Source organism: Hemibagrus wyckioides, linkage group LG24 (assembly GCF_019097595.1).
Source record: "Hemibagrus wyckioides isolate EC202008001 linkage group LG24, SWU_Hwy_1.0, whole genome shotgun sequence".
Lineage (NCBI taxonomy): Eukaryota > Metazoa > Chordata > Actinopteri > Siluriformes > Bagridae > Hemibagrus > Hemibagrus wyckioides.
Window position 1 is genome coordinate 5,808,707 of NC_080733.1, and position 27,735 is coordinate 5,836,441.

Genomic DNA, 27,735 nt, shown 5'->3' on the forward strand with positions numbered 1-27,735 from the left:
TCAGTCTAATAAATCGTAGAAATAAAGCTTGTGTGCTGCTTATACACGTGTAAAGACGCTTCCCTATTTGGCCATTAGGGGGAGACAGTGCACAACATACAGGTGGTCAAACTCTTAGAAAGTCAGTAATGGGAAAGAAAAAAGGTGATTTGTACAGAATTTCACACACACACACACACACAGACACACACAGACACACACACACACAGACACACACACACAACAGACCTTTTTATTTTGTAAAAATGAAAAAAAAAAGAAAAAAAAGTCAATCAAATGAAAAATTAGTGACTGAGCTCATTTAAAGTCAGAGAGAAGAACAGAAGAGAAGAGAAGAGAAGAGAAGAGAAGAGAAGAGAAGAGAAGAGAAGAGGAAAGGAAGGTAGAGGAAAGGAGAGCAGAGAAAAGGAGAGCGCTCTACCCCTCCCACTCTGTATTATAAGTGGTCGGTAGACATGTCAATCACTTGGCCCAGCTCTCTCTCTCTCTCTCTCTCTCTCTCTCTCAGCTGACCTGGATTTGCTGTTGTTCGGCTCAGTAACACACTATACAGACTGCGAGGAAAATAAACAGTGATTTTCATCATTATTTCCGCACGCAGCACTTTATATTGAGGGAAAAACGAATGGAAACAAAGTGCGCTGCGGAATAGTGTGAAGGGGGGGAAGAAAAAAGCAACACGTATCCGGTGGGACTTGGGCTCCTGAGTGGGTGAGAGAGAGTGAGAGAGAGAGAGAGAGAGAGGGGGCGAAGGTGGAGAGAGAGAGAGAGAGAGAGAGAGAGAGGCGCACAGAGTTACTCAGTAGAAGAGATTTGTTCGCTTTGCTGCACGAAGCCTCGCGCTTGTCCGGGGAATTATGAGGAACCTTTGGATGATATTGACCCTCTGCTTGACGGTCTTTCTTTCCGGAGAAAGGGTGAGTTTACCTTCTTCTTTTTGCTGGAAAAAAATAAAATAAACTCTTCCGAAGCAACCTTGCCTTGCCTTGAACTCCACTGTAAAAACCCAGACCTTTTGCAACATTAAGGTCAGTTCGTCTAGAGTTGATTTGAAGAAAGGTGCGAGATATTCATTCATTGCAAACTACACGACCTTTGTGAACCAAACTCGGTGCGAGAGCCTCAGCCTTTTCAACACCGTTTAAAGTTCACGCGACATGAGACGCAACATGTTGCACTGCGCCTTTTCAAGCCGCGTTTAAAGGTGAGAGTGAAAAGCCGGAGGTAATGTTGAATATACTGCTGTAATGCAAAACAAATAGATGTTTCACTTTAAACTGCAGTGTGTGTTTTTACAGCTGTTCACGAGTGAGCGATTTTGATTGGGAAATGACCAACAAACACTGATTAATAATGTCCATTTGTAACTAATAAACCTTCCCCAGACTTCAGTCTAAAATGCTCATCATCTATGGCATGTTATTTCACACAATGTTATAAACGACCTCTCTTTCCTATGCTGGTTGAATGGAAACTGATCAATCTATTGTAAATGGATGGATATATATATATATATATATATATATATATATATATATATATATATATATATATATATATATATATATATATATAATCTAGATAAATAGAAGGTTTTTGTGAAGTAACAAACGATAGCAGGACTTTGTCTGAGAATAAAAATGTAGTGATCAGGGAAAATGAGAAAAAAGTTACTATAACCTGCTTGCATAAGTGTGTACCACCCTTTTATAATAGGGCATATGGCTGTCTTGAGTCTGAAAGCAATCACATTCTATCTCGTGTTTAAAATGCATTCAATTACAGCTGTCATCATTACAATGATACTGATTAACCCCGAATAAAGACCAGCTGTTTCGGTTTCTTGGCTTTTCTTTACATCTTGGTTTCATGGATGGTCTGTGGAGCTTAAAAAAAGCATGCATGGGATCTTACATGTTGAAAGGTAGATATTGAGTGGTGTAAATACATTTCCCAAACATTAGATGTCCCACGAAACACCGTAAAGGCCATAATCGAGAAAATGGAGTACCACAGTGACATCACCAAGAGCAGGTCGTCCCTCCAATATTTTAAAAGAACAAGACAAAAGCTTACCAGGGAGGCTGCCAAGAGGGTTAGAGCAGCATTAAAGGAGCTGCAGGAAGATCTGACACGTACTGATTACTCTCTGCATGTGACAACAATCTCTCATATTCTTCACATGTCTGGGTTATGGGGTAGGACGGCTAGACGGAATCTTCAGGTGTCGGCTATTAAGCTGAAGATGAAAAGGAATTTCATCTTTCAGCTTGACAATGACCTCAAGCAAACATCCAAATTAACAAAGGAATTGCTACACCTAAAGATCAGTGTTGAATGATCTAGCCAGAGCTCAGACCTGAATCCAACTCAGAATCTATTGGGTGAATTTACAATGTGATGAATCTAGAGAGTTTTGGCGAGAAAGAGTGGTGGAAAAAATTGTCAAGCGAAGATGTACCATGCTGATAGACTCTTACCCAAACTGACTGTAATAAAATGGAAAAAAAGTGTAATAAAATCAAAAGGTGCTTCAATAAAGTAAAAGTTTAGGGGTTTACATACAGTAACCAGGTTATTGTATGTTTTTATAATAATGATAATAATAACAATATTTATTTATTTATTTATTTATTTATTTATTTATTTATTTATTTATTTGTTTGTTTGTTTATTTATTTCCCTTAAATATATTTATGATTGTTTTTGACTTCTGTTATGTTATCTTTTATATTTTATAATTTTACATTGAGGGTGGATAAAGTTCTGACATGATTTATCTTTAACTTTCTTCTTTCTTTTCTTTCATCCTTCTTTTCTTTTTTTTCTTTTTCTCAAAACCTGCCACTTTAACAGGGGTGTGTAGGCTTTTTTATATCCATTATACCTGAAAGATAAGCATAAATGCACAGCTCGGTCAAACAGTGTCAAATAAACACAGCTTAAACATTCGAACCCATAGCTAGACATTAAATTAAATTCTTAAATATCCACATTACTGCCTATTCCTATCATTAATTACACTATTATGGAAATTGGTTGCAAAATCTACATCCACGTGTAATTATCTTGTTGAGTGGAAAGAAATTTCAGCATCGTTTAACATCGTCTTTTTTCTTTTAAGGTCATGCACTCATGACATTTGTTGACATGCACTCACTCATCATCCTGTCAGCTAAGATTTTATTTTGAACTTTTAGTTTGTTTAGAGATTGGTGAGAAACTCATTCAGTACACTTCTAGAAACTAGTTTAATTCTGCCGAATCGTTTTTTGTTAAATCAAAGTACTGAAACAACAAAGAGACTTTTCAATAACAGAATAATTTCACACGTCTACATTCTCACATGAGTTAGCAATCATTTCTATTATATAATACACACGACAAAAATAACAGCAGCCAAGCTGTATAAAAACATGCATGAATTGTCCTGACATGCTTTTGGCAATCTATTATAGCATGCTATTTAAGTACAGAGTGTCTTCACATGGCAAGGCATGTTCACAGTGTTCAAAAGTACAGGCCTAAAATAACTTTTAAATTTAAGCAACGTTAAAGAAGACTTTGCCTCAGCGCGGTTAAACTGTAGCCATGTTAGGCAACTTGCGGACACGTTACTAGCTAGATAATGTTTAACATTAAGTCTACGATAACTACGCTTTTAGTCAGCTAGTTCCTGTGGTTCGAAAAAAAAAAAACCTTTCCATTCCTTTCCACTTTTAGCGTTTACTGGATTGACTTTGTTGGGCGCATTCAGACCATTGATGTTGAAGTTCATACACGTTGTTGCTCAATCACAGACAGCTTTGCACTGGTTTGATGGCTTCGAGACGAAATAAGTTAAAAGGATCTGTCGGCTTTAGAAAAGTAACCAGCCCCGATGGCAAGTAGACCAGCTGCACCACAGTAATTGCACCATTCGGATTGAACGCTTAGCCTTTAGACCCTGAAGGCACGACATATGCATACGAGTTACATGGCAGACAATCCATGCACCCTTTAATACTAATTCCACCGTTTGGCTAAGTGATGTTAAATGAAATGAAATTTAAAAGATACACAGTTATTAACCAGCCTTGCAGGCACACGACAGAAGGGTAAGGGGGTAATTGCACAGTAACTCTTTTTGTGGCTGATGTTTTCAGTCCCTACACCAATGCGTCTGATTTTACTCTGTGGATTTAACATTTAACATCCAACATCATTTTATTGTATACGTAAGGAATAAAACACACCCGGGCATACAGTTATAGGAAAAATAAGCAACAGTGGTGTGGGATGATGGCACTTTTATTCCTCTTATGCCACAGTAATTTGCCAGCTATTACAATTGTTTATTAATTAAATCAAAATTTTGTTGTTTGGCGTATGTAGACACATTGAATGTTTCGGAACAGCTGCAAAATTAGCTAGTTCCCATCATCACAGCTATAAACACTCGTTCCTTCACTAGCTTTTTTTTGTGGAGTTAGACATAAAAATGCAGACCGTCAAGTCTGTTAAACCGCAAAGTCTTAAAGACTTTCCCATGTCAGAGTGCCAGCACAATCTGTGCAGGTTTTTTTTATACAGTTTGGCTGCTGTTATTTGTGTGTTTATTATAATAGAATTTATTGATAATGCACACGAGACTGGGTCCTCAATAGCACTGTTGTAGAAAGTATGGCACCAAGAGTTAACAATCAGACGTTTGGTTTCTTGGGAAGTCGTCTGCTTTTGTTTATTGCTCATGTTCATACACAGATAAACTAACTGAAGGTTGGGAGTTAATTCTAGTTGTGTTTTAGTGTCTGGATTACTGTTGGTGAGCTTGGTGTTACCAGAAACTGGCGAGACTACAGGAGAAAAGATGCGTAGCTAGCTTGGTAATAGCTATACGATTTAGGATAGAGGTTAAGACTAGCAGAAAGAAAACAGCACAGCAATTAGAGATCCTTATGCATGCTTATAAAGCCTTATAAATCGGTATAGAACTCAAGATGAGCCTGTACGAGAGAAAGAGTCATGAAGAGAAGAAAAAAAATCTAATGAGCGCCTAACACCTTCTCTGTGCAACATGGTGACATGGTTATGTACAGCTGCCAGTGGAAGTGACTCACTTATCTTTAGTGATGATGTGACTGCTGACAGCAGCGGCATGGATTCTGAGGCGTATGAAAGATTCATAACCGTTCCAACCACATGTCTCAAAATTTACTGGATGGTGCTTCACCTTGCAACAGTTTGAAATGCATTACCCAAGGCAATTTTTTCCCCCCCCATTTCCAGAGGAGTGAACTGAAAGGGCAACACCGCCCATGAAACAAACATAAACCCTGTAATAGTCATATAGGAATGACAAAAAGAAAAAATAGAGAAGATACCCAGTGTCAGGTGATGTCGGGAAGACAAATGTCATATGCTACCATGTGTTTTATCTAATGGTATCTTGATGTGCTCCATTATTTCGGTGTCTTTTGGTGGACTAGACCTGTCTAAAAGCTTTCTCCATGGGCTGTTTGTTTACACAGAAAGTTTGGGCATTATTCAGTTATTTTGTGAAAGGATTTGTCAAAAAAAAAAAAAGCTCAGTTGCTTGCAGGCTATGTAATACTAGTGCTTTTTGCAAATTGTGTGTTGCTCGGTGTCAGCGTGGCAAAACACAGCTTTTAAACTCAGGCACTAAAGACTTAAAAGTTCAGCTTTTATTGCGGATTTCTGGAATTTGCCTGCAATACTGCCATCACCTCGATGTGACACCACACATAATCACTCCAGCTGGACAGAAGAACATGCTTCTGGATTGACCTCAGGCACTTCATAAAGTTTTTAGTATAGAAGTTCAATATTCTGGTTAAAGTTTTGCAGATTACTTTATCATTTTCCTAATTAGATCTTTTTCCTGTGCTGTATGATTGTCCCCACAATCTGGTTTCAGACTCGCTTGATTCTATCGAACTGTATTCCTAGATCATTACAAACACACATGGAGAACACAATTCTTCACATGACTCACCATATATAATGTGTATATATATAATGTATATTTATTCACAGTAAGGTGTCTCACCTCTTTTGTGTTCCACATTGTTCCACTGACACTCATGCTACACATGTGTTTTTAAGAAGCCTTTATTTATCACATATACATTACTGCACAGTGAAATTCTTTCTTGGAGGGTTGGGGTTAAAGCACAGGGTCAGCCACGATACAGCTCCCCTGGAGCAGGGGACCGCCTTTGCTCAAGGACCCAACAATGGCAGCTTGGCTGTGCTGGGGCTTGAATCACCCAGAGCCTTAACTACTTGAGCCACGAACTAATCATGTCTTCATCGGCTAAACCACATACTCGGATTACTTTACTTCCAGAACAAGTGCAGACCCGAGTACACATTTACAGGAATTACTGGAATCACAGAATCTGAACTCACAACACTTACAGGTAGTCTCGGGTTCAGTATCAAGTTTACGCTCAGTGGACCACATGACTGCTTTTACATTAAATGTGAAATTCTCTTAAAATCAACTGTGTTTCAGACTAAATTGGCGGTGTGAATGCATTTTTCAAATCTGGATCTAGTAATTGTGGTTTTTTTAATAAAAGACATGTTGGGAATGATGGTGTGTAAAGATTGATGAAAAGAATAAATTAACATTTAACACATTGATTCCTCGGCACTGTGATTAATATTTGGTGGAATGTCGAGGTGCAGAGGGTAGTATGGCTCCAGGGTTCGAGTCTGAGCTCAGGTTACTGTCTGCCTGACGTTTCATATATTCTCCTCGTGTGTGTGACTTTCCTGTGGGTTCTCTGGTTTCTTCTCATCTTCCACAGTAGATGGTTTGGCTGTTAGACTGATTTCACATCAGAGTGTGTCCTCTCCTCATATCCAGAGTTCCTGGGACCACGACACTGACTGGGATAAAGGGATTACAGAAGACGATTTCTTGCCTTTACCTTTTTGGCTTGCACTAATTTAGAGAAACACTTTTAGACTTTCCTGGCTAATACACCCATTAAACGAAAGTTCACCATTCCTTTACACGGTGAATCGAACCTGTTTCTATGGCATCGTGGCACAACACAGTAATTCATTGTTGTCTGAGAAGAAAGTATTTAATACGCACCGTCAGGTAATACAATACGAGGAGCAGATGTGGGGAAAAAAGAAGACGGTAAAGTAAAGTGTGTTTATAGATTGCCATTTTATGGTCCAGTACATGTTGTTAAAAGTTCAATTATGGATCTCATTAACTTAGTGCTTCTGTATTATCAGCCGTTGTTGTGTTTTTGGCTTAGTTTGCCGGCCTCGTGGTTTTAATGGCTCATTATTTTGCATGAGATCACTAATAATGGCCGTCAGCCATTAGAAAAATCTGAGAACTGCTCCAAGTTAAAGAGCTCTACTGTTTTTGAAATAGGTATTGTCTATTGCCCGGTGGTCCGTTATGTAACGGACGAGTATGGGGTTGTGTTTCCGCCACTTACAGGCTCGAATCTTGTCCAGGTTTGGACTGGCACCAGCCACAGAGTAATTCCATGCTTCACTGGCATGCTGGTTTGTTCTGCGTCCTGCCATTGATTGGAGTCTCAGTCACCGTGCCCTGTAGCCGTGAAAAGCTGCATCAATTTCAGTGAAAGCTGGCGTAGCACATTGATTCTCTATGCTGGCACGGTGTTGACATTGCAATTAAAGTGGCCTGTCTGGAAAGCAGGCAGATCTGTGTTGATTACGGGCGATGCTTTTGTTCAAACCACTTTTTGCCTGCAGACAAAAAAGAAGGCACTAAGCAGTAAATAATAGTCGGCTTTTGTTTTATTATGGATGTTCACTCAAGCCTCAAATAAGCAAAACTGACAATCGATTAAAAACAACATTCTTTGTAAAAATTTATTAAATGCAAAATGTAACGATTCAATCTGAGATTTTTGAATTTCATTCTGATCAAATTCAGTCTTCTTCTTTTCCTTGCACAAGCCATCATGAATACATTAAAACGCCTCTAACAACCTGTTCAGCGTTGCCTTTTTATTCAAAATAGCACAAATTTCCACGATATTTAATGACCACAAAATGAATAAAAGCTGCAGTAATTGCGATTTGAGTTTCATGTTGATGCCGCTTGAGTAACATATGCCGCTAGCTATGAATACACACCTTTTTTTTTTTTTTTTATACATTACCTGATTGTTTCATCCAAGGGCATAAACAAGATGATACAGTGCTACAAAAAAGAAGCAGATTAATAAAAAAAAAATATGTTTGTGTTACTAGCCCATTGCATCTTTAATTGAATTGTTTTGCCTTGAATTTACATTTTGTTGCATCATTAATTAGCTGCTCGTTCAGCCTTGATGTTCTCTTTTGTGGCAAAAGTTTCATTTGGGGCCGTAAAGTGGAAAATGGATCTGTGTTTTAGGTGGTTTTGCACACTGGGCCTGCTTGATGAGATTCGAATCACAATGTGATAGCTCCTGTCTCAGGTTTCAGACTCATGCTACATGTATGTTGTGAAAACCAATGATGTCGTCATTATCAGCTAAAACGCACCCACAGGTTGCTTTATTTCCTAAACGAGTTCACGTTCACGTTCATTGGAATCACGGCAGCCAAACACACACCACCTTGTACAGGTGCCCTCTGTACCATGCTGCGCTTCCTGATCCACACGACAGCTTTGAAAGCCTTGTACAAGGAGATTTGTCAGGAAGTGAGGTCACTCTCGTGCTTTCAGAATGGAGATTTATGCGAGGTCATGACTACCTTGCCGTCGGAGGCAGACCTCTAATAACTGAGCATTATGCCTTTTCCTGAGGCAGCTGAGTGAACTGTTAATTGTTTTGTCTTACTCGCTCATTTCACCGTGTTGCAAATGTGTCACGGTTGAACGGAGCTCATTTTGCAGCTTAGATTAACGAGAGAGATGTGGACCTACTACAGGAAGCATCAGAATAGCAGATGAGATTGATTGTTTTGTTTACAGTGAAACACAAATTTGCTCTGTATGAGTTTTTAGTTTTTTTTTTTTTGTTTTTGTTTTATTGTTTTCTCTCGAGGACAGGTTTGCTGTATTGTGTGCTGTGTATTTGAGATGAAGAGACAAAAGTGAGGTGTTCACACTGATTTCTCACCCTTCAGAAACTCTCGACACTTCAGAAGCCCTTGGCCGTGGGCAAAAGCTTGTGCGCAGTCTAGTGCTCTCCAAAAACTAAATCCTACAAGTGAGAGTTTCTGTTCTGGCCTTTTGATTTGCTGTTGTTTGTACTGAGTGGAGTCATTGTCTGAAAGAAAGAAAAAAAGTGCTTATTTAACATTCCCAATCCTGATTGGTCAATAAATGTTGAAGCATTTTCTCTAACAGCAGCCCTGAAAAAAGTTCGCTCCTTTCTATGCACTGAATTCACACAGTGACTCGGATGTGATACAGAAACGTGTGTAAAGTGTGTGTCTCAGCTGTAGCGTGTTTTGTGTTGTGTGTTATTTTTAACAATGTAAGTGATAACAGGTACTAAGTAGTTGTGCCCAGACTTTGCAGAAACTTTACTTTGCAGTGGAACCTCGGCAATACCAAATTATTTTCGTTAATAATTAAAGGTCAAGGGTTCTCACAGGAAGTTGTGCCACCAAGCTTGGGCTACAAATAGAACAGACCACCAACGCCACCAATCTGTCAACAAAAACATGCGAAAAACCACATAACATTTGAACGCATGCCGAAGGCAATGTTGCTATCGTGGGTTGACTCTTTCAAAGCAGCTTTCCCTGACTGACAATTGTTTGTAAAAGTCCTGGACTCGTTTCGGGTTGGTTTTGTTAGCTTTCCTCTGACACAAACAAGTTTTGAACAGCTCCCATACGTACCAGCAACTTCGGTTTGTTCATATGCTGGAAATGCTTCGTATGCCGATGCAAATGTCTTGCAAAATTTCAATTCTTAAGGCGAAAATTTATAAGGGGGGGACGTTCGTATGATGAGGGTCCACTGTACTTGGTTTTGGACAATTAGTTTCCTTTAATAGCACATCATAGTGTGTTTGAATCCTTCCTTTGCAGGAAGTCATATTTCTGGCAAATGAGAACAGGATTTCTTTATTTGTAACAGATAATGATGCCTTAATTCAGTCCATTAAAACTGAGCATGTTATCTACACATGCATTACAGATTTTTTGTGTGAGAGCTTCTTCTTTTTCTTCTTCTTTTCTTCAAAAAAAGAAAAGGATCATCGCCTGATTAAAAACACAGGTGTGTGACTTCCTTGCGATCCTGGTGCAGGGATTTCTGGGAAACTGCACTTGTGATTATCAGCTAATTTAACTACAAGAAGTAATTAGTAATTAGTGCCAAGCTTCCAAGCTAACGATCATAGGTTACGAGTTCAAACACCGGAGACTTTAAACGACTCCCTTCACTCTGAGCTACTCCGTTGCTTTGAATAAAATGTGTCTGCCAAATGAGCAGATGTAAATGTAATAAGCCTGCACGGGCTATCAGGGATATCACGGGCGTCTTTGTAGAATAAACACCTGTATTTCACTCCTACAGTAATGAAGTTGGTGTGCGTTGAGCGTTGAAGCGACATGCAGCCAGTCAGATGTCACTTCAGTCACATGGCAGTGCAGAAACACAGGCATTTTAAGCTGCTCAATAGTGTCATGTGTCCATGAAAAATGGAACGGTGAAATGGCATGCATGGACTAGGATTCCAGCTCCCAGACATGCAGGTCATGCTGTCATACAAGAGAAGAGAGAAGAAGAGAGGAGAGGAAAAAGGAGGAGAGGAGAGGAGAAAAGAGGTAAAAAGAGAGCAGAGGAGATGAGGTTGTGCTGTCATACAAGAGAAGAGAGGAGAAAAGAGGAGAGGCTCAAGGAGGAGAAAAGAAGTAAAAAGAGAGGAGAGGAGTGGTGAAAAGAAGAGGACAGGAGTAAAGAGGAGAGGAGAAGAGAGGAAATAGACGAAAAGAGCGGAGAAGAGAAAAGAGGAGAGGAGAGGAAAAGAGGAGAGGAGAGGGAATAGATGAAAAGAGAGGAGAAGAGGGGAGAGGAGAAAAGAGGAGACTAGAGGAAAGGAAAGGAGGAAAGAGGAGAGGATAGAAGAGGAGAGGAGAAGAGAGCAGAGGAGAGGGAAAAGAAGAGAAGAGAAGAGAAGAGAAGAGAAGAGGGGAGAGGAGAAGAGGGGAGAGGAGAAGAGAGCAGAGGAGAGGGAAAAGAAGAGAAGAGAAGAGAAGAGAGCAGAGGAGAGGGAAAAAAAGAGAAGAGGGGAGAGGAGAAGAGAGCAGAGGAGAGGGAAAAAAAGAGAAGAGAAGAGAGGAGAGGAAAATAGAGGAGAGGAGAACAGAGGAAATGAGAGAAGAAAAATCAAGAGAGGAGCAGGGAAGAGAGGAGAAAAAAGGAGAGAAGAAAAGAGGAGAAGAGAAATGAGGAGAGGAGAAGCCTGCTTTGTTTGGAGCAGGATAGGATTTGATTAATAAAACCAAAATCATTATATTTATTTGAACCCTTGATACATAGAACAGAACTGTTGCAAAGAGCAAATATCTGCATCCATTTACGAGCATCATTACAGCTGGTGTAGTCTTTTTCCTCTCCTTTATCTCCCATTATAATTGCCTTCACGGTGCGTTCACGCCGAAATCAGTCATCTGAAGCAGTCCCATAGAGCACGGTCTCTTGGCTCACTCTACGTCTTCACGTCGTCCTTAATGGCCTCGGCAGTCCAGGCTCTCAGGACCGTGAAGGGACTCTTGCTCTTGCTCTCGCTCTTGTTTTGCCATCAGCCCACACTTCCAGCCCCGACTGATTCTCTCCCCGCAGTGCTATTATTACTCTGGCTATAGCTGCTCCCATGAACACTGACATTATTCTTTCTCCCACAGATGGAAAGAATGATGAGGTGGTGGTGGGGGAGAGTTGGGGAGGAGAAATTTGTCTAGCTCTATTCTCCTGATGTTAACCTTGTATATATCAGCAGCAGAAACATCTGCAGGACGTATGTGCATTTGTTTTCTAGCGGCTGTTTTTTTCACTGGTTTTTCCCCTGAAAGCTGGAAGCACTTGCTACATACAGATAAAGTTTTGCATACCTCTGGCAATTCACAAACACTTCAAGCAGAAAGTAGAAATAGTCCAGAAACTCTTGTTAGTTATCGTAACTCTTTTAAGGATTTTTTTTTAAATGGCTTGTTAATAGAATTTTCCTTTTTCTGAGTCAAAGCCTTGTGAAGGCCTCAACGTTTTCTTTTGTTACAAATGTGTCTCAAAAATATATGTATTTGTATATAATATAATATATAATCGTTTAGTGGATTTGTCTAGAAAAATTCCGTTCCAACTTGTCACAACTTTTCTTTCGACATATTCTAGTATAAATAAACTATAGAATTTTTCATTTTAATAGCAAAGGTTTTCAATAAAACTTTGAAAGTTGCAACTAGCAGGACTTTCTGAAGACCATAGTCACCTTTTATTGCTGTCTAAACTTAGTTATTAGGTCACGGCTATAGTTTGGCTTTGCGACCATGTTTGTTTCACTAAAACAAGACTCACAACCTCTGAACGAATCCGACGTCTAGTTTTGAGTTCTTAAAGTGGACAATAAACACACACCAGTCAACTCTAAACACTCTGTTTTTGTCATATTGCACTGTCCTTACTCTCCTTATTTCGAGAGGGTAAATAAAATGACAGGTCTATTAAGTGGCCGAGCGGCGCAGCAGAAAACAGTTCGCTTCATCGTCTGGAGACCATGAGTCTGAATCCCGATCACAGTCATCTGATGAAAAGAGCAGAACTGAGCATGCTTTCTGGATGGGAGTGATAGCGTACTCTCTGTCCTGTCAATCACACCAGCACTAACCAGGTGTCTGTGTAATCGTGTAAGCGGAAGTGGAAGGATGGTGCTTTATTGCTTTTTGCACCACAGGCTGCAGTTGTGAAAAAGATGCAGTTGGCTTCATGTGAACGAAAATAAAGTCGCTGGAATGCTGTTTCTGCTACAGTATTTTAAAAACACATGGTTCAATCCCCTCAAACTGCATCCAGACCCAGTGATACACCAGTTAACAACACCTGGGTTCGAGAGTGAGATTGCCAGATCAGATCCTAGACCCTGAACACGTAAAGGAAACATCCTGTACAAGCTCCTCTCATTTCCTTTTGCTTTTAGCTCCGGCATGCCTTAACACAACAAACGGAAATCTCCTTTAGAGGATTATGTTTGTAGAAAACAGTAGTTAAACTCAGGGAGGTGTGGAGAGTGGAAAGTAAAGCCCTTGAAAAACATTCTGATGTCAGAGATCTGATCTCCTCTCATACTGCGAGGGATCCGTGCTGAGGAAACAACAGGACAAGTCCGCGTGTTAACACAGTCAAGATGCGAAACAATTCAACCTACAGGACGGTGACGAATGCCGAGAACGTGCTTCCTGGCTGGAGCTTTTTGTTTATCTGAAATGCCATATGTGGATCAGAGAAATGCATGGTTCAGACCTTTGGAGTTTTGCCACATGGCTCTAAACGCATTAGAGCGATGAAATGACTTAAATCTGGAGCGATTACAGCGTGCGTTTAATTAGACTCTGACACCATTCTGTCTGCGTAACATCCCAAACGCAAGGCGCAGTTTCTTTGCCGGCTTTGTCATGGTCTCGCCAAAGCATTAAGCCGATACCCCGTAATTATAAATGCCCCAGCGATTTATTTAAACACGCAGTACTTTTTAAACGTCATACGCTGGCACAGACATGTCATCACGTGGTCAGCGAACTTTCCCTTTGTGCGCTTTAAATGGCTGCGGAAAGCGCCACGCTACATTTAGCACATCTGCAATCACTCATAATCATGAGCGCTCTTTATTATCTCTCAAACACGCCTTATTGAAATCTCCACTGTGCTTTGCGGAGCAGAAGAATGCACATTAATGTAATTTCCATTCGTTCCAGCCTTATGATCCAGCTCGTAGCAGTTAAAAGCCAGTTCGGACGTGCGTTCCAGTTGTTGTATACTTGCTGCGTTTTATAAGCTTCAGATTTATTTCATCCTTCGAACCTGTGATCATTAGGAAAAGAATAGGAGTTTGTTAGAAATAGTTATTGTTAGTTTGTTAGTTGATTAGAAATAATTCAGCTTAACATCTCACGTGTGTCTTAACATCCTAAATCTTAATGAAGCCGAAATCCTATAGTAAATAAATGTGACTTTAGTTTCTCAAGGAAGCATACAGATAGTGTCTGTAAATGTTTTGTAAAACATAAAGTGGGGCTCTTGTCTAGTTCCTCGAAAAACCAATTTTCTCTTTAGCGGAATTTAGAATACCGAAAAGTCCGTCTCGCCGGCCGCTGTGAAGCATCGATTTCGTGAGCGCTGGTGGCAGACACCATGTCCAATGCATTTAAACTGTGACTACCTAATCAAGCTGCGAGAGGGTACATTTCACATAAAAGAGGGTCGAGACAGCGACGGGAATTGCTCCCAGAAGATTGGACAGCAGGGGGGACTTTGTTGATCTTTAATAACTATGGGTCAAACAGCATCCAAAGCTCGGGTATATTTTTTTTATGTGTTTTTTTTTTTAACGTGCCCAGGCGCATTAATGCGACAGCTCTGAGAGCAGGAGTTAATCGGAGCTAATGCACTGTGTTAACACTCATCTCCGTGCTGTAAACTCCAGCAGGCCTGGGTTTTGCTCCGTTTAAAAGACGGTGGGGGATCGAGAAGCATTAGAGGAGCACAAATGTGTTTTCTTTTATACAGATACAAATGACAGACTCCTTTCAAAGCTGTTCTTTGAGCACCGCGTGCGGTCTGTCATCCAGAGCAGGAATTACGGAGCTCTGAACGGGCTAGTGTCATCCGCAGATGATATTTTTGTTTCCACTCTTTGCTCTCAGATGCAAATTTGACAAGGTTCCATATCCTTTGGAGACAGTAATTACTAGGAGTGTTTATTTATATATATATATATATAATACATATATATTTTCAAGATTTAATGAAATGCCTCGGAGGTTTGAAACCCAGCATAAAGTTTTCTATAATTGTTTAAAAAGCTTGAATATTGTCACGTAATCAGACCATGGAGGTTTTCTGTGTTTGTTTTTTTCCGTGATTCAGTATTATTTCAAGTTGTGCTGTTTTTCCGCATCGTGAGGTTGAGAATTGTGACAAATATTCCCAAGAGTATCTCTAAAGGGTGTAAAAACAGAATACATCATGGTGAGGAAAAACAGACTATTTTGCTTATCTCTAAAAACCAACAACAACAACAAAAAAAAAAACAAACCCTAATTAAAAGGTGAAAATTAGTGCATGGTAGTATCAAGTGGGCAATTTAGCAAATAAAAAAAATCATCTCCAAAATACACGATATGGATAAGGAATAAACACAACGGCACATGCTGTTTAAAGGAGATAAATAATCAACGACAGGGTCATGTGGTGCCATTACTACCATTAGAATCGTGTTTCAGTAACAACTCATCCTGCAGGGGTTTTATTCCTCTTATACCACAGCAATACGTGAACACTAGCGTTTATAATTAAACAGCACCGCTTTGTATTTTTGATCTCTTCTTAGCTACATTTTGTCACGTCCTGTACATACAGCCTTCTGCAAAATGTTAATAAAAAGATTAGTCTTGTCTTTCACACGACAGATGTTTACATATAGTCCACAAGGCACAATAATAACAACAGAATTTACACAAATGAACAGATCCAAAGTTTCTGTCCTGACTCTGAGTCCGAGTGAGTCCGTCCTGTGCAGTTAAACTACCCACCGTTCTTCAGAAAAATCCTCCAGCTCCTGCACATTCTTTGGGTTTTCTGCATCTTCTGAATATTTGATCCTTTTCCCTACAGCAGATATATGATGACGGGGTCCATCTTTTCACACTGAGGACAGCCGAGGGACTAATGCATTGTAAACTATTATAAAAGCTGCAAAAAGCCACTGATTCTCAAGAAAGCAACTCGGTACATTAACAGTAAACTTTTAAACAGGATGATCGGTGTAAATTGTTAATACTTTGTCTTCTGGGAAACGTGTATATCTTTATATAGCTTATATAAAATGCTGTTTCTATGATCCCATTTATTTATTTATTTATTAGCATTTTGCAGATTCTGCACGGCCGTCTGTAAACTTCCAACCTAAACTGTAGTTTTGTCACGTATTTTTATAACAGCTATAATCCATCCTTCCCTTGATCGTTTTCTCTTTCTTTCATGCAACACAAAAACTGCAGCGTTTTACAGAGAAACCACGAAACCTTCTGCCCCCGACTCTTACAGCGCTCTGGAGAGCACTCGTTTCCAATAGAAAAATTCTAAATAAAGATCAGTTCACAGAAAATTCATCAACAATTACGCTGCTTTTAATAGGTTTATGTAGACTTTCCTTTATAAAGGATCCTATTAAAGAAAGAGCACATTAATATGAACTTTTGATTTGCCTTTCAGCTGAAGCTCTGCTGTTAAATTAAATTCTGTCAACTGTTTGACCAATCAGATGGGCAGTGGTGGCTCAAGTGGTTAAGGCTCTAGGTCGTTGACCGGAAGATCAGGGGTTCAAGCCCCAGCACCGCCAAGTTGCCACTGTTGGGCCCTTGAGCAAGGCCCTTAACCCTCTCTGCCCCAGGGGCGCCGTATCATGGCTGACCCTGCGCTCTGACCCCAACCTCCAACGACGGGATATTCGAAGAAAGATTTTCACTGTGCTGTAATGTATATGTGACAAATAAAGGCTGTTTTCATTTCAGATGGCCAAGCATCAGAAAAGCAGTGTAAAGTTGTGTGGTATAAATCACGATCATTCGCCTGGGGTTTGGTGAACAGCATCAACAAGTGTCGCTATATGTGCAGAGATTTATGTCCAGCATTCACGAAAGAATTTCACGAAGAACAAACGAATCATTTGGTGTTGTCATTATATAGATATTAATCAGCATTATATCGTCATATCGCATTGCTCTAGTTGATACGAATGGGTGTTGAGTATTGTCCAGCGTGTCTTGGCTTTACCAAAAAGAATATTCGCATTTAAACAGAGGAGAGTTCCCCTGAAAGCAGATCCTGGAGTTCACCACGTTACGCTTGACAAAGTTTCAGCTAGTTCTCTTTGTTCAAACTAGGCGTTGCTTGCCAGTCGTTGTGCTTCGGCTTGCTGGTGGATTCTCGTCCTAATTAAAGTCGACTGCTTGAAGGTAGATGTCTAAAATGACAGCAAGTGTTTGACTGCCTTCAGGTTCGGTCTGATTTCTTTGAGCTGTTAAGGTGCGACGTTCAAGCGCTTACGATGTACTGCATCTCGGCTCAGTACTGCATTGCAGCTGTTTATTGCTTTGTCTTTGACTCTCGCCGCTCTGCAGTTCACCGCGTCTTATTCTTTACCGTAACGCTTATTCAGGAAGCATGCAGTATTTCTACGGTGAAAGCGCCGCTTATTATTTCAGATGTGAAGGAGGGTGGTGTAATGGTGAGAACTGCCTCACACAAACCACACTCCAATTAAAATGTTATGTAAAAATGTACGCTGTTGAGAGCTCAGTTATATTCATGAGTACTCACTCCTAAGGAACTTTATCGTGGAGGTAGGAGTTGAAATTTGTGTTAGAGGTAAAGTAAAGACATGATGAATCACCTTCAGTGTACAAGGCTTTTCTTTTTTGCAAAATGTTATTTGTAACATGTTATTAATATATACTTACTTTATATTTTTAATGTAATGATATTTTATAGTTTCTCTGTAGTGCCATGATGCTAAACCCAAGCCATATTTAATGACTCCATATAAAAGATCCTTCATGCTTGGATTGTCAGGATTATTTTATACATTCGAAAAATCATCGTCCCAACCATTTGCACTGATTTGTTAATCGCATCATGAACTGTGTTGTAATGAATACAGACACACAGTAAGATCATTTGGGACTGAAAAACACTCAAGCCAAACACAGCTCATTCTCATGACTTGAGCCTGACACACATCAAATGTCTGTATTTGTTTGCTGAACAAAAGAACATGGCTAATCATGACAGGCCATTTGTTTATCATGGAAGACTGGATTTCAGCGATTCCCAGGACAAGTCCGAATGATCCTGTACGACTTCTACACACGCTTAACCTGTTTCTCTCGAGTTTCTCAGGGTCAGGGTTCAATTAAATGACAGTTTCTGGGATGGTGGAAAGGAAACTCGTAACCCTGCAAACTGCGTACATTTGTTCATAATTACAGCAGGGAGGAAAACGAAACACCGTGTTCAGTTAGCGAGACTTTTGAAAACTGTTTTCAACACGAACATTTAATGAATGATCTTTATCTCGCATGTGATGAATGACAAAGCGGGCTGTTTTTACTACTTTAGCGAGAAGGCAGTCCATTCCGCGCAGGTGCTTTCCGTCCCGAGCCTCGGCTTCAGGGGCCTGTTAGGAAGAGGTGCATTCTCCGACATGCTTTTTCATCATGAAATATTTAAACCACAGGCGAGCTTTGGGTACGTGACCTATTTCTGTTTCCTGGAATTATTTACATGACATAAAAAATGAATTTAAGTTATGGCCGCACGCTTTGAATGCACTCCACAGGCGAGTGAAGTGAGTGACCTCCTCTTTGGTGTTACTCGGTCCCCCTGTGTACATGTCCTGATTTTGCCTGGTGAACCCCAGGAAATCCGACTAATCTCCAGCTTGTGCCACAATGCCCCTGCTCATTTCCCAAACTGCTAATCCTCAGCGTAGCCGTGCCTCTGTGTGAAAGGGTTACAGGCCTGCAGGATTCCTGCTGTGTCTGGTGCTGTGTTGCATGAGTTCCTTTCTTGACATTAGCAGTCATTTCACATTTCTAAAAGTACAACCGGTCTTTACGCTCATGGTGAAATCCTCCATTTTCAGCTCTAACCGCAGACTATTCTAAACTCCGAAGCCATGACGACTGAGATATAATGCCTTCCGTTCCTGGAAGAGATATTGCAGGCTAACGCTGTTCAATGGTGTTAGCCTGGTGCTTTTGGTGCACAAACGGAAAATCTTTCAGTAGCGCTGCAGATTGCGGATAAGCCTCACATAATGAGATCACAAATCACCACCTGGTGCTTTCGCCTGCGGCCTGCATACCTCCTTTATACTATTATTTTGCGATTCTCCTACCTGCCCCGGGAACACAAAAGTGTTCCTCCGCTTCTGACAGCAAAGCCGGTTTAGACACCCATCCCCTATGTGTTTTATTTCTCCGGTCCTGGAGGTTAATGGCTACTCTCCTGCCTCTTAAATCAGTTATGTGAAATCTCCATTGTCTTTTTTATCCTCTTATTGTCTTCACTTGCTTTTTATACTTTCTTTCATCTGCTCATCTTACTCCTTTTTTCTAGCCATCACCGTTTTTTTTTTTTTTCCTTTTTTTTCCTTTCCTTCCTGTGCGAACGACCAACCCCCACCAAATACCACAGCCTTCTGACCCCTTAGAGGCCAAATCCTCTTAATGGAAGACACGCATTTAGTTCCATGGCTGTAAGGATTGCACAGTGACTCATGGATATGGAACAGTTTAGTTTAAACTGTTATCTCTAGGCCCAATTACACCTCCAAATGAGGTACAGTCATGATATGCTCTTGTCACTGTAGCATACGTCATATGTTGGTGCAAAGTCTTTAAAAAGTAACTCTAGTTATAGTTGGAGACCTGAGGGTGGTGTCTGTTTCTGTGGTTCTCACACTACCCTGGGGGGTCCTGGGCATGTTTAAGAAACAGCCCGAAGCAGATCTAGGCTCTCTTTTAATTTTCTGAAAAGGCCATTGTGGCATTGTTGTCTGCTGGCCTTTACCCCCTTGCCCGGTTAAGACTCTTTCATGGCCTGCCCCCTCCGACCACAGAGAGGTTAATGAGCTGACACTTAAGAAGAGTTTCCTGTCACAGAGTGGGAAAAAAGGCCAGGCCTGATACTGGACAAAGCATGCCACAGGCACTTGGGCAATAGCAGAAATCTGGATTAAATTAAACTTTGAACTGGCAGCTAATTTATACATCAGCATCCCAAGAGGAGAGGACCTGAAGGGAGAGCATAAAGCCATGGCCTTATTCCGACTGAGACCTCGCCTATCTGTCTACATCAGGGCAGGCTGGAGCAAGCGAATCATTCATTTTTTTGTAAGAACATCGGTCACACCGTGGCTGAGGTTATCTTCCAGTGTACAATGTTGACACGCTGCGTCTGGACGCCGGGTCTGCTGTCAATGCTTTCCCCTGCATGCTGTTGAGGCTATCTAGTCCGAGTTGGTCGTAAACTATTTACTAACACCACTGTCTGTATCGCTGTGACATATAAAAAAAATCCCAGCTGGCACATTGGATTCAGACAAGTTTCCTTTCACGTTATAACTCTTAGGTTTACTTAATTCTGTTTGGAATGTACTCAATTATTGTCTAAGAAATGAACCGATTGTAATCTTTTAACAACTTTGGCTATAAATCCTAAAACCTCCCTCCTGTTTTTTTTTTACTTTTTTTCCCTGAAATTTCCCAGTGCCCAGGGCCTTACGTAGCATTTGCAGTGAAAATACATAACCAGCTGCGTTGCCTGCTGGTCCATGTGCTGTTCAGGGTGATTACATATGCTGTAAGGATGAGCTTCCTGCTGACTTCTTCCTCATGTGCCACCTGTGTTTAGAGAGCACTGGAGGAAATTCCAGACACGCTGCGGTCTGAAAGAGTTCATTCATCCTCATGGGCAGCACGAGCAAAGCTGGGGGTTCCTGGAGCACTTTCGGGAATGTGTCGAAGATAGGATATGTGTGCTCACATTTGCTTTTCTATGGCAGCCTGAGGGATCAATTTGCTTGAAAAAATAAAGGCTGTTGTGTACATTTCTAGCCAGATTTCATAGTTGGCGAGTATTGTTAGCGCTTGTTTGGATGTTGTAAAACATTCACACAGTAATTGGCGCAAACCTCCTGTTAAAAAGCTGCTATTCTTCAGAAAGTTGGCAGGAAATTTCAGCCGCTTTTTTTTTTTTTCTCGATCCAAGAAAGATCTGGCACGAAGACTAGAGACGAGCCTTTCACCAGTATAAACATCGACAGCATGCTGCAGTGAAAGTGTCCGAGTTGTACCTGATCCCAGCCAGCGGGACTGTCCAGCTCCGTCTGGGATCGGCTGTCTGCTTGAGTTACACTATCTCCATTTCCGAGCTCAGCACAGGCATGACAGGCTTTTGCAACATAACCTCGCTAACGGTTTTGTAATACGTACACCTCCGTGCACACATCGCCTGCTCACTGGTCTCCTGAGAAAGTACGTGCTCTCTTCAGCTTATGTTTCCAGTCCAGGCAAATGCGGTGTTGGTGTAAGCCTGAAAGGTATGCAGTAAACCTAGAACACTGCAGTGGAGCTCTGAGGTGGCCAGATGTGTGTTTGGTAAAAACTCTCTTTCCTTCCAAAGTCAGTGAATCTAAAATGGCTGTCTGATCCAGCCTTTTGTTATACTGTGTGATATTTTGCTATCATTTGGAAATGAAATTAATTTCCACTTGTTCTTGTTAACTGTGTTACAGGGTCATTTTTACACTATTAAAGATAATTTATTGCTCATGACACGCAACATTGACGCATAATTTCAATGGCCATGAAGCTGTGTCTGTACCGTATTATTACTTTCATATGCTTAGATAAGGTTTTAGGTTTAATTCTCTCAAATGTAAGCAATAGTTTTGGCACTAAAGTCTTGGCTTTTTGTGCAACAGTCATCCAAGAATAACTTAAATACTTACGTTATATAGAGTTAGGATTGTACGCTCTAAGTCTTGTCAAGTTCATAGTAGCATAACAAAATAATTGCCAGTTCGTGTGTGATTTGTTTGAATATTGTATTAGTTAAAAAGGAATACAGCTCAGATATAAATCGGATCAGAAGTTGATTATTGTCCTCAGGTGTTTCTTTCCTCTTACATTCCGGCAATATGACAACATTAACAATGAAAAATTAATTACCAAATGTTGTATGTTAAATTCTGATGCTTTTATCCAAAGCGACTTACCATTTAGGAAATATAAGCTAAGCCATATTACAAGCAGAGGATAGTATAAGCAGTGCTATATATGTGTATATATATAGCCGTCCGGGTTGAGGTTGGAAGTTCATTCCACCGCTGATGGAAGGACACTTTTGAAAGGTTTTAATATTGTGGTGCTATGAGCCACTCTTCACACAATCCTCACTCCTGTATTCCTGTATCTGGAGACTCCTGAGGTAATGAAAAACTTCATTATGCCGACAATTATATGATCCATACATAAAATTCTGTATGGAGATGCATCAGGTGATAGGAAATGAATGAACAGTTTGAATTGAATTCAACAGTGCTGTTATATACAGTATACCATATATACCGTGTACCATTGTGAAGGGTAGCCGGAAGGTTGTGAGGTCAAATGCCAGCATCTCCAAACGGTCACTTCAAGCGGTCACTGTTTATCAGTTTTTGCTTCATTTTTAGCAGATTTAGAATAATTGCTATTTCATGTCCATGTATAGACCAATATAATAAATTGTTATATGATTACTCTTTTAGGATGGTTATTTTAAGGTATAGCTACAGCCCATGTAGCTCTTTTATCATTAATGTTGCAAAACTCACTTCAGACCTGCAGACAGGTATTATATTACCAACCATTACTCTCTCGTTTATAATTACATGCCATTTATTATCTAAGTCGCCCGCTTAGATAATCATTATGAATACAATGATATATTTATAAAGTTCAGGATATCAGTTTTTCTGTTTATGAGGAGGAAAACCTATTCAGGATGAAACTGATTTCTTTTGGTCATTAATATACATTGAGTCTCCTTCCCTCTTTGACTCGAGCTCTTTCAAATCTCTGGCTTCTGAAAGCAATTTTCTGAAAGCATATCCATGCATTTCTCCAAACGTCCCACTGATTTTTTTATTTTTTTTTTTTGCATCCTGCTTCTGCTTTAACTGGAGTGGACAGACCTGCTGCGCTGCACCAAATCTTTAAGTATTTTTATTCAAATCTTGACTCAGAGGGTGAAGCCCATTTCCCAGCGTATAATGTTTCACAGCACACAAAGAATTCTTGGCTTTTCTGTGTGTATCAAAAGCTGTTTAACTGGGTCGAGAAATCACAGGGTGGCCATAATCCACTTTGGAGCCACAGGGAGCCATGGAGATACGAGAGCAAAGCCCCATCACAGCAGTCCTCTGGGTTCCATTAAAAATATCCTTGAAAGCCCTGTGAGCTAAGTTGTCCCTGTCAATGACTTTAGTAGGGCTGGTGAATGCGTGCGTCTTTATGAAGGATGTAGATTGTGAAGCTTAAGTTAATGAGCCATTGTTATGTGACACACCTATAGGATTATAGACTTGAAACATGAGTAGAATTTCATCATGTGCTCATTTGCAATTACCGCATGGAGATCATCAAACTGCTAATTAAAAAAAAAATGTAGCTAGCTACTCCACAACCCAGGCTTCATCAGATCTTGCAAACAGCTGGCCATGTTGTTTTTTAGTTCGCTATCCAGATGCCGAACTCACCATTGTTTACTTTCGTTTCACTGCTCAGCTTTTCCTATTAAAACTCCCTTGTTAAAAAATCGAAAAGCAAAACTCCTTGAAGTTCCCTTTAGACAAAAGAATATATTTTACTGTATTCACTTTAAGGTTTTTTTCTAGACTCGGAGCTATTTGCCCTGAGAGTTCAGTACTTTTGGTGAAGTGTGAAAGCTGTTTTCAAGGCCTGGAGCTCTGTAATTAAGTCACCTTTGTGTAGTATGAGTGCTTGTACTGAGATCGTCAAAAAAAAAACAACAACCCAAGAACGAACTAACAAAAAAGCTCTTACTGACCTTATACAAAGTCAGTTTCTCATTTTTAGGTTTTCCTGTGCAGTGACACAAAAAAATGTTCTTTACGACTTTACAAGTACCGAAGAAAAATAATAAGGAATATTAATAATAAAAAACCTAGTGCTTAATATTTTGCAATCCTGCCTGCTCAAAAGGGACATTGAATAACAGAATTCGCAACAATTCATGATTCAGACAGAAACCCTGCAAATATGAGCCCCTTCCCTGAGCGAGGCCAGAATCAGTCTTCAGCTAATATAATTTTAGATTATTATTTTAATCATTATAATTACAAGAGTCATCATCAAAACCTGCTCGCTGTGGATTCACTTAAAGATATTCACTCAAGTCTCCTTCAGTGAGCAGATGATAATTTCAACAGAGTAGACTTCATGTTAGAACTAGAATGATTTTCCTGATTACCTAATTGCACGTTTTCTGACCACATAGTACACAGTTACAGAAGGGAAATGATTTATAATCACACTCTCCGGTGTCCCCCAGATGAGGATGAATCCCTTTCCAGTCTTCCTCATATCGTCACCCCTGTCTAGCTCATTAGGGATAAATCTATAAATGTATAATTTCTACCCAGAAATGATATATTTCTGTAAAGCCGCCTTGTGACAATTAATAAAAGCACAGTACAAATAAAATAAAGATGAATTATTCATCAGGCAGGTTGCTTTTTCCCGAAGCAGTTCTTTGAAAACCCTAAGACGAAGATTTCTCTATAGAAAAACGGCGGCTTAGTGGGTGTGAAGTGCTCATCATCTGTCTAGAGCTACATATCAGAGGCGGGACGGTAAGGAGACGGTTAAAGCGAGCTTAAAACCCCTCGTAACCTCACGAGAATGTTGTGGATTTTAATGAATGCCGATGTAATAACGAATTTAAAGTGAATTCAGGGTAAAATACACTGAAACTGATCAGCTGTTTGCTGTACACATCAATGTTTAGAATAAGACAGATAAGACAGTGGTAATTATGATAGAGATAACAATTATTTTTAGACTTTGTTAGTGTTGATGCATTTCAGATAGCGAGGGCAAAGAAGTGCGAGAACACAAACGAAAGCACACGTGAAAACCAACAGCAAGTACAACAGAATGCAAATAGACTAACGCTTCAAACAAAATAATGCACATTAATACACAAATGATACAAATTTACAACCATCCAATTTGATTGTGTGTGTGTGTGACAGAGAGACAGGGAGAGAGAGACAGAGGGTGAGGGATATAGAAGGTGGAAGAGAGAGAGAGACACAGAAGGAGAGAGAGAGAGAGAGAGAGAGAGAGAGAAAGGGAGACAGTGGGTGAGGGATATAGAAGGTAAAAGAGAGAGAGACAGAGGGTGAGGGAAATAGAAGGTAAAAGAGAGAGAGATACAGAGAGAGAGAGAGAGAGAGAGAGAGAGAGAGAGAGAGAGAGGGTAAGGGATATAGAAGGTAAAAGAGAGGGATAAAGAGAGAGAGAGGGTAAGAGATATAGAACGTAAAAGAGAGAGATACAGAGAGAGAGAGAGAGAGGGGGTAAGGGATATAGAAGGTGAGAGAGAGAGAAAGACAGAGACAGAGGGTGAGGGATATACAATGTAAGAGAGAGAGAGAGAGAGAGAGAGAAGGTGAGAGAGAGAGAGAGAGGGTAAGGGATATAGAAGGTGAGAGAGAGACAGAGGGTGAGGGATATACAATGTAAAAGAGAGAGAGAGAGAGAGAGAGGGTGAGGGAAAGAGAAGGTGAGAGAGAGAGAGAAATGAGTGAGAGGTAACTCTGTCTCTATAGACACTGTTCTTGTGTCAGTTGTTTCCTCTATTCTTCTTTAGAAGCTGCTCTTTACATTAAATCGTCAGGGATCAACATGAATAGACATGAAATGTGAGAAAGACCAAAACTTCTCAAGCTGATTAAATAAACTTTCTTTCTGCTCCCTGTTACCATAAATAGTTTACATAGATCTAGTTAAAAAAATGTTCCTATAGCGCATAAAAAGACCCAGGATACACGAGAGAGCGTTACATTTCATAAGTGTATAGAAGAAGAAAAAAAACCCTTTTCAAAATAAAAAAAACCCCAGACATTCCATGCATGCATTAATAACTACTTAAGTACTTGTGCCTACTCGAGTATACACGTTTTTTAACATTCAGTCAGAGAAGCGTGAAATCCATTCTAGCGAGCGCAGACATTGTCAAAAAACATACAGGATTCTGACTCCAAAACCAGCGGAGCACAAAGGAACATCAGAGCAAAATGATATTCATTGTTTAAAGACAGTTAATTACCAAAAAAAAAAAAGAAAAAAGAAAAACCTTCTCCGCTTATCGTATGGGTACGGTGAATTTTAATATAGTTCATAAAAGGTGGTGTTCCTTTTAAAAGAAATTTTGCCACTTTTTATTATTCATGGTTAAAATTCTGCACTGAACCGTCTTTGCCCTTTGGGCTGAATCCACATTAAAATTCCAAAAGTGTAATATCTGTAAGTGCTGTGGATAAAAAACGGTCAGTGATCATTAAAAAAACGCTCAAAGCATAAATCATTTTGAAACAGTGGTCGTGAATCTGCGAAGCGTTCGATAAACCAGCTCCGAAAACCTCTAACTAACCCACAAATGGGTTTCATGTCGTAATTGTTTTTCACGATGAGGTCAGCGTTAAGAACAGATCCTGCTTACGGATTTGAGGAAGTAGCAGGAAGTGCAGGTAGATTGTGAACTAGACTGATACCGTGTGTCCAGATGTTTGTTTCATATCATGATTCCAATTTCCAGGCTTTATTACTGTTATTGATCGATCTGCTGGGATAGATAGATAGTTATTCTAGGGCTTGTTGGACATGTGGGGAATATTGCTGTTTGGACTGGAAACCATGAAATTGAAAGTCTTCCTCTGAGGAAGCAATACTGGAAAGAGGAAGTCATAGAGGCTGTATGTGTTGTCTGATCGGGTGCCAACAGCTGGGGTTAAAAAAAGAAACCCCCTTTTTTCCCCTGTTGCTGCCTTGAAGTAAAGTAGAGCGAAGTTGTTTGATTGGAATTTTCCAGTGGAATGATTTGGGGTTTAAGACACGCATTAGATTACTTTAAGGATTTTTTTGTTTTATCATTTTGTGAATTTAAGGAAGCAGGAGCTGTTCTGTTAAGACCACAGAGGTTTGTGGTTCTCACTTTCAGTTGCTGTGGTGTCAGAGTTCTGTTATCACAAGCCGATTGAAGTAGCTCAGAAGCTATGCTGTGCTACTGTGTTATTACAGTAATGTACCTAATAGTTTAAAGAAGAATTCAGGTTTAATATTTACTGTTAACTACTTGGTTACATAGAGAGTTACGCAGAATAACACTTCCTTCAGCTATTAAATCAACTCTCTAAAGGACGGCCTAATTTCATTAGCGTACATTTGGATAATATGGCTGACTCGTACAGTCGATTGAACAACTTTTGAAACAGTATCAGGCTTAACAGTTTGTGGACACCTGACCATCACTCCTTTTCTCTTATGGGAAGGTTTTCCATTAGATGTTGGAGCGTGACTGTGGGGATTAGTGATCATTCAGCTACAAGAGCATTAGTGAGATCAGACACTGAGTGAGGAGGTCTGGGGTTCAGTCGGTGTTCCAGTTCATTCCGAAGGTGTTCAGTGGGGTTGAGTTAGAGTCAGGGTCACTCGAGCTCTTCCACTCCAACCTTCTAAAACCCATGTCTTCATGGAGCTCTGTGGGTATTGTCATGCTGGAAGAGTGTTTTGAGATCTAGCGAAAGAAAATTGTAAAGCTACAACATATAATGACATTCTATACAATTGCGAGCTAACAGCTTTGTGGCAACAGTTTGGAGAAGAACCATTCATGGGTTTCCAGTGTCCGCAAACTTTTGCCCATAAAGTATAATA

General features: G+C 40.1%; 1 protein-coding gene across 1 annotated transcript in view; it reads left to right on the plus strand.

The window, feature by feature from the left end:
- Positions 1-521: 521 nt before the first annotated feature.
- sdc2 (syndecan 2) overlaps positions 522-27,735 on the plus strand; it is a 38,336-nt gene continuing 11,122 nt past the window's right edge. The window contains exon 1 of the mRNA XM_058377678.1: positions 522-917. Coding sequence (XP_058233661.1) covers positions 858-917 — 60 coding nt within the window. The 5' untranslated portion in view covers positions 522-857. The remainder of the gene's footprint in view (positions 918-27,735) is intronic.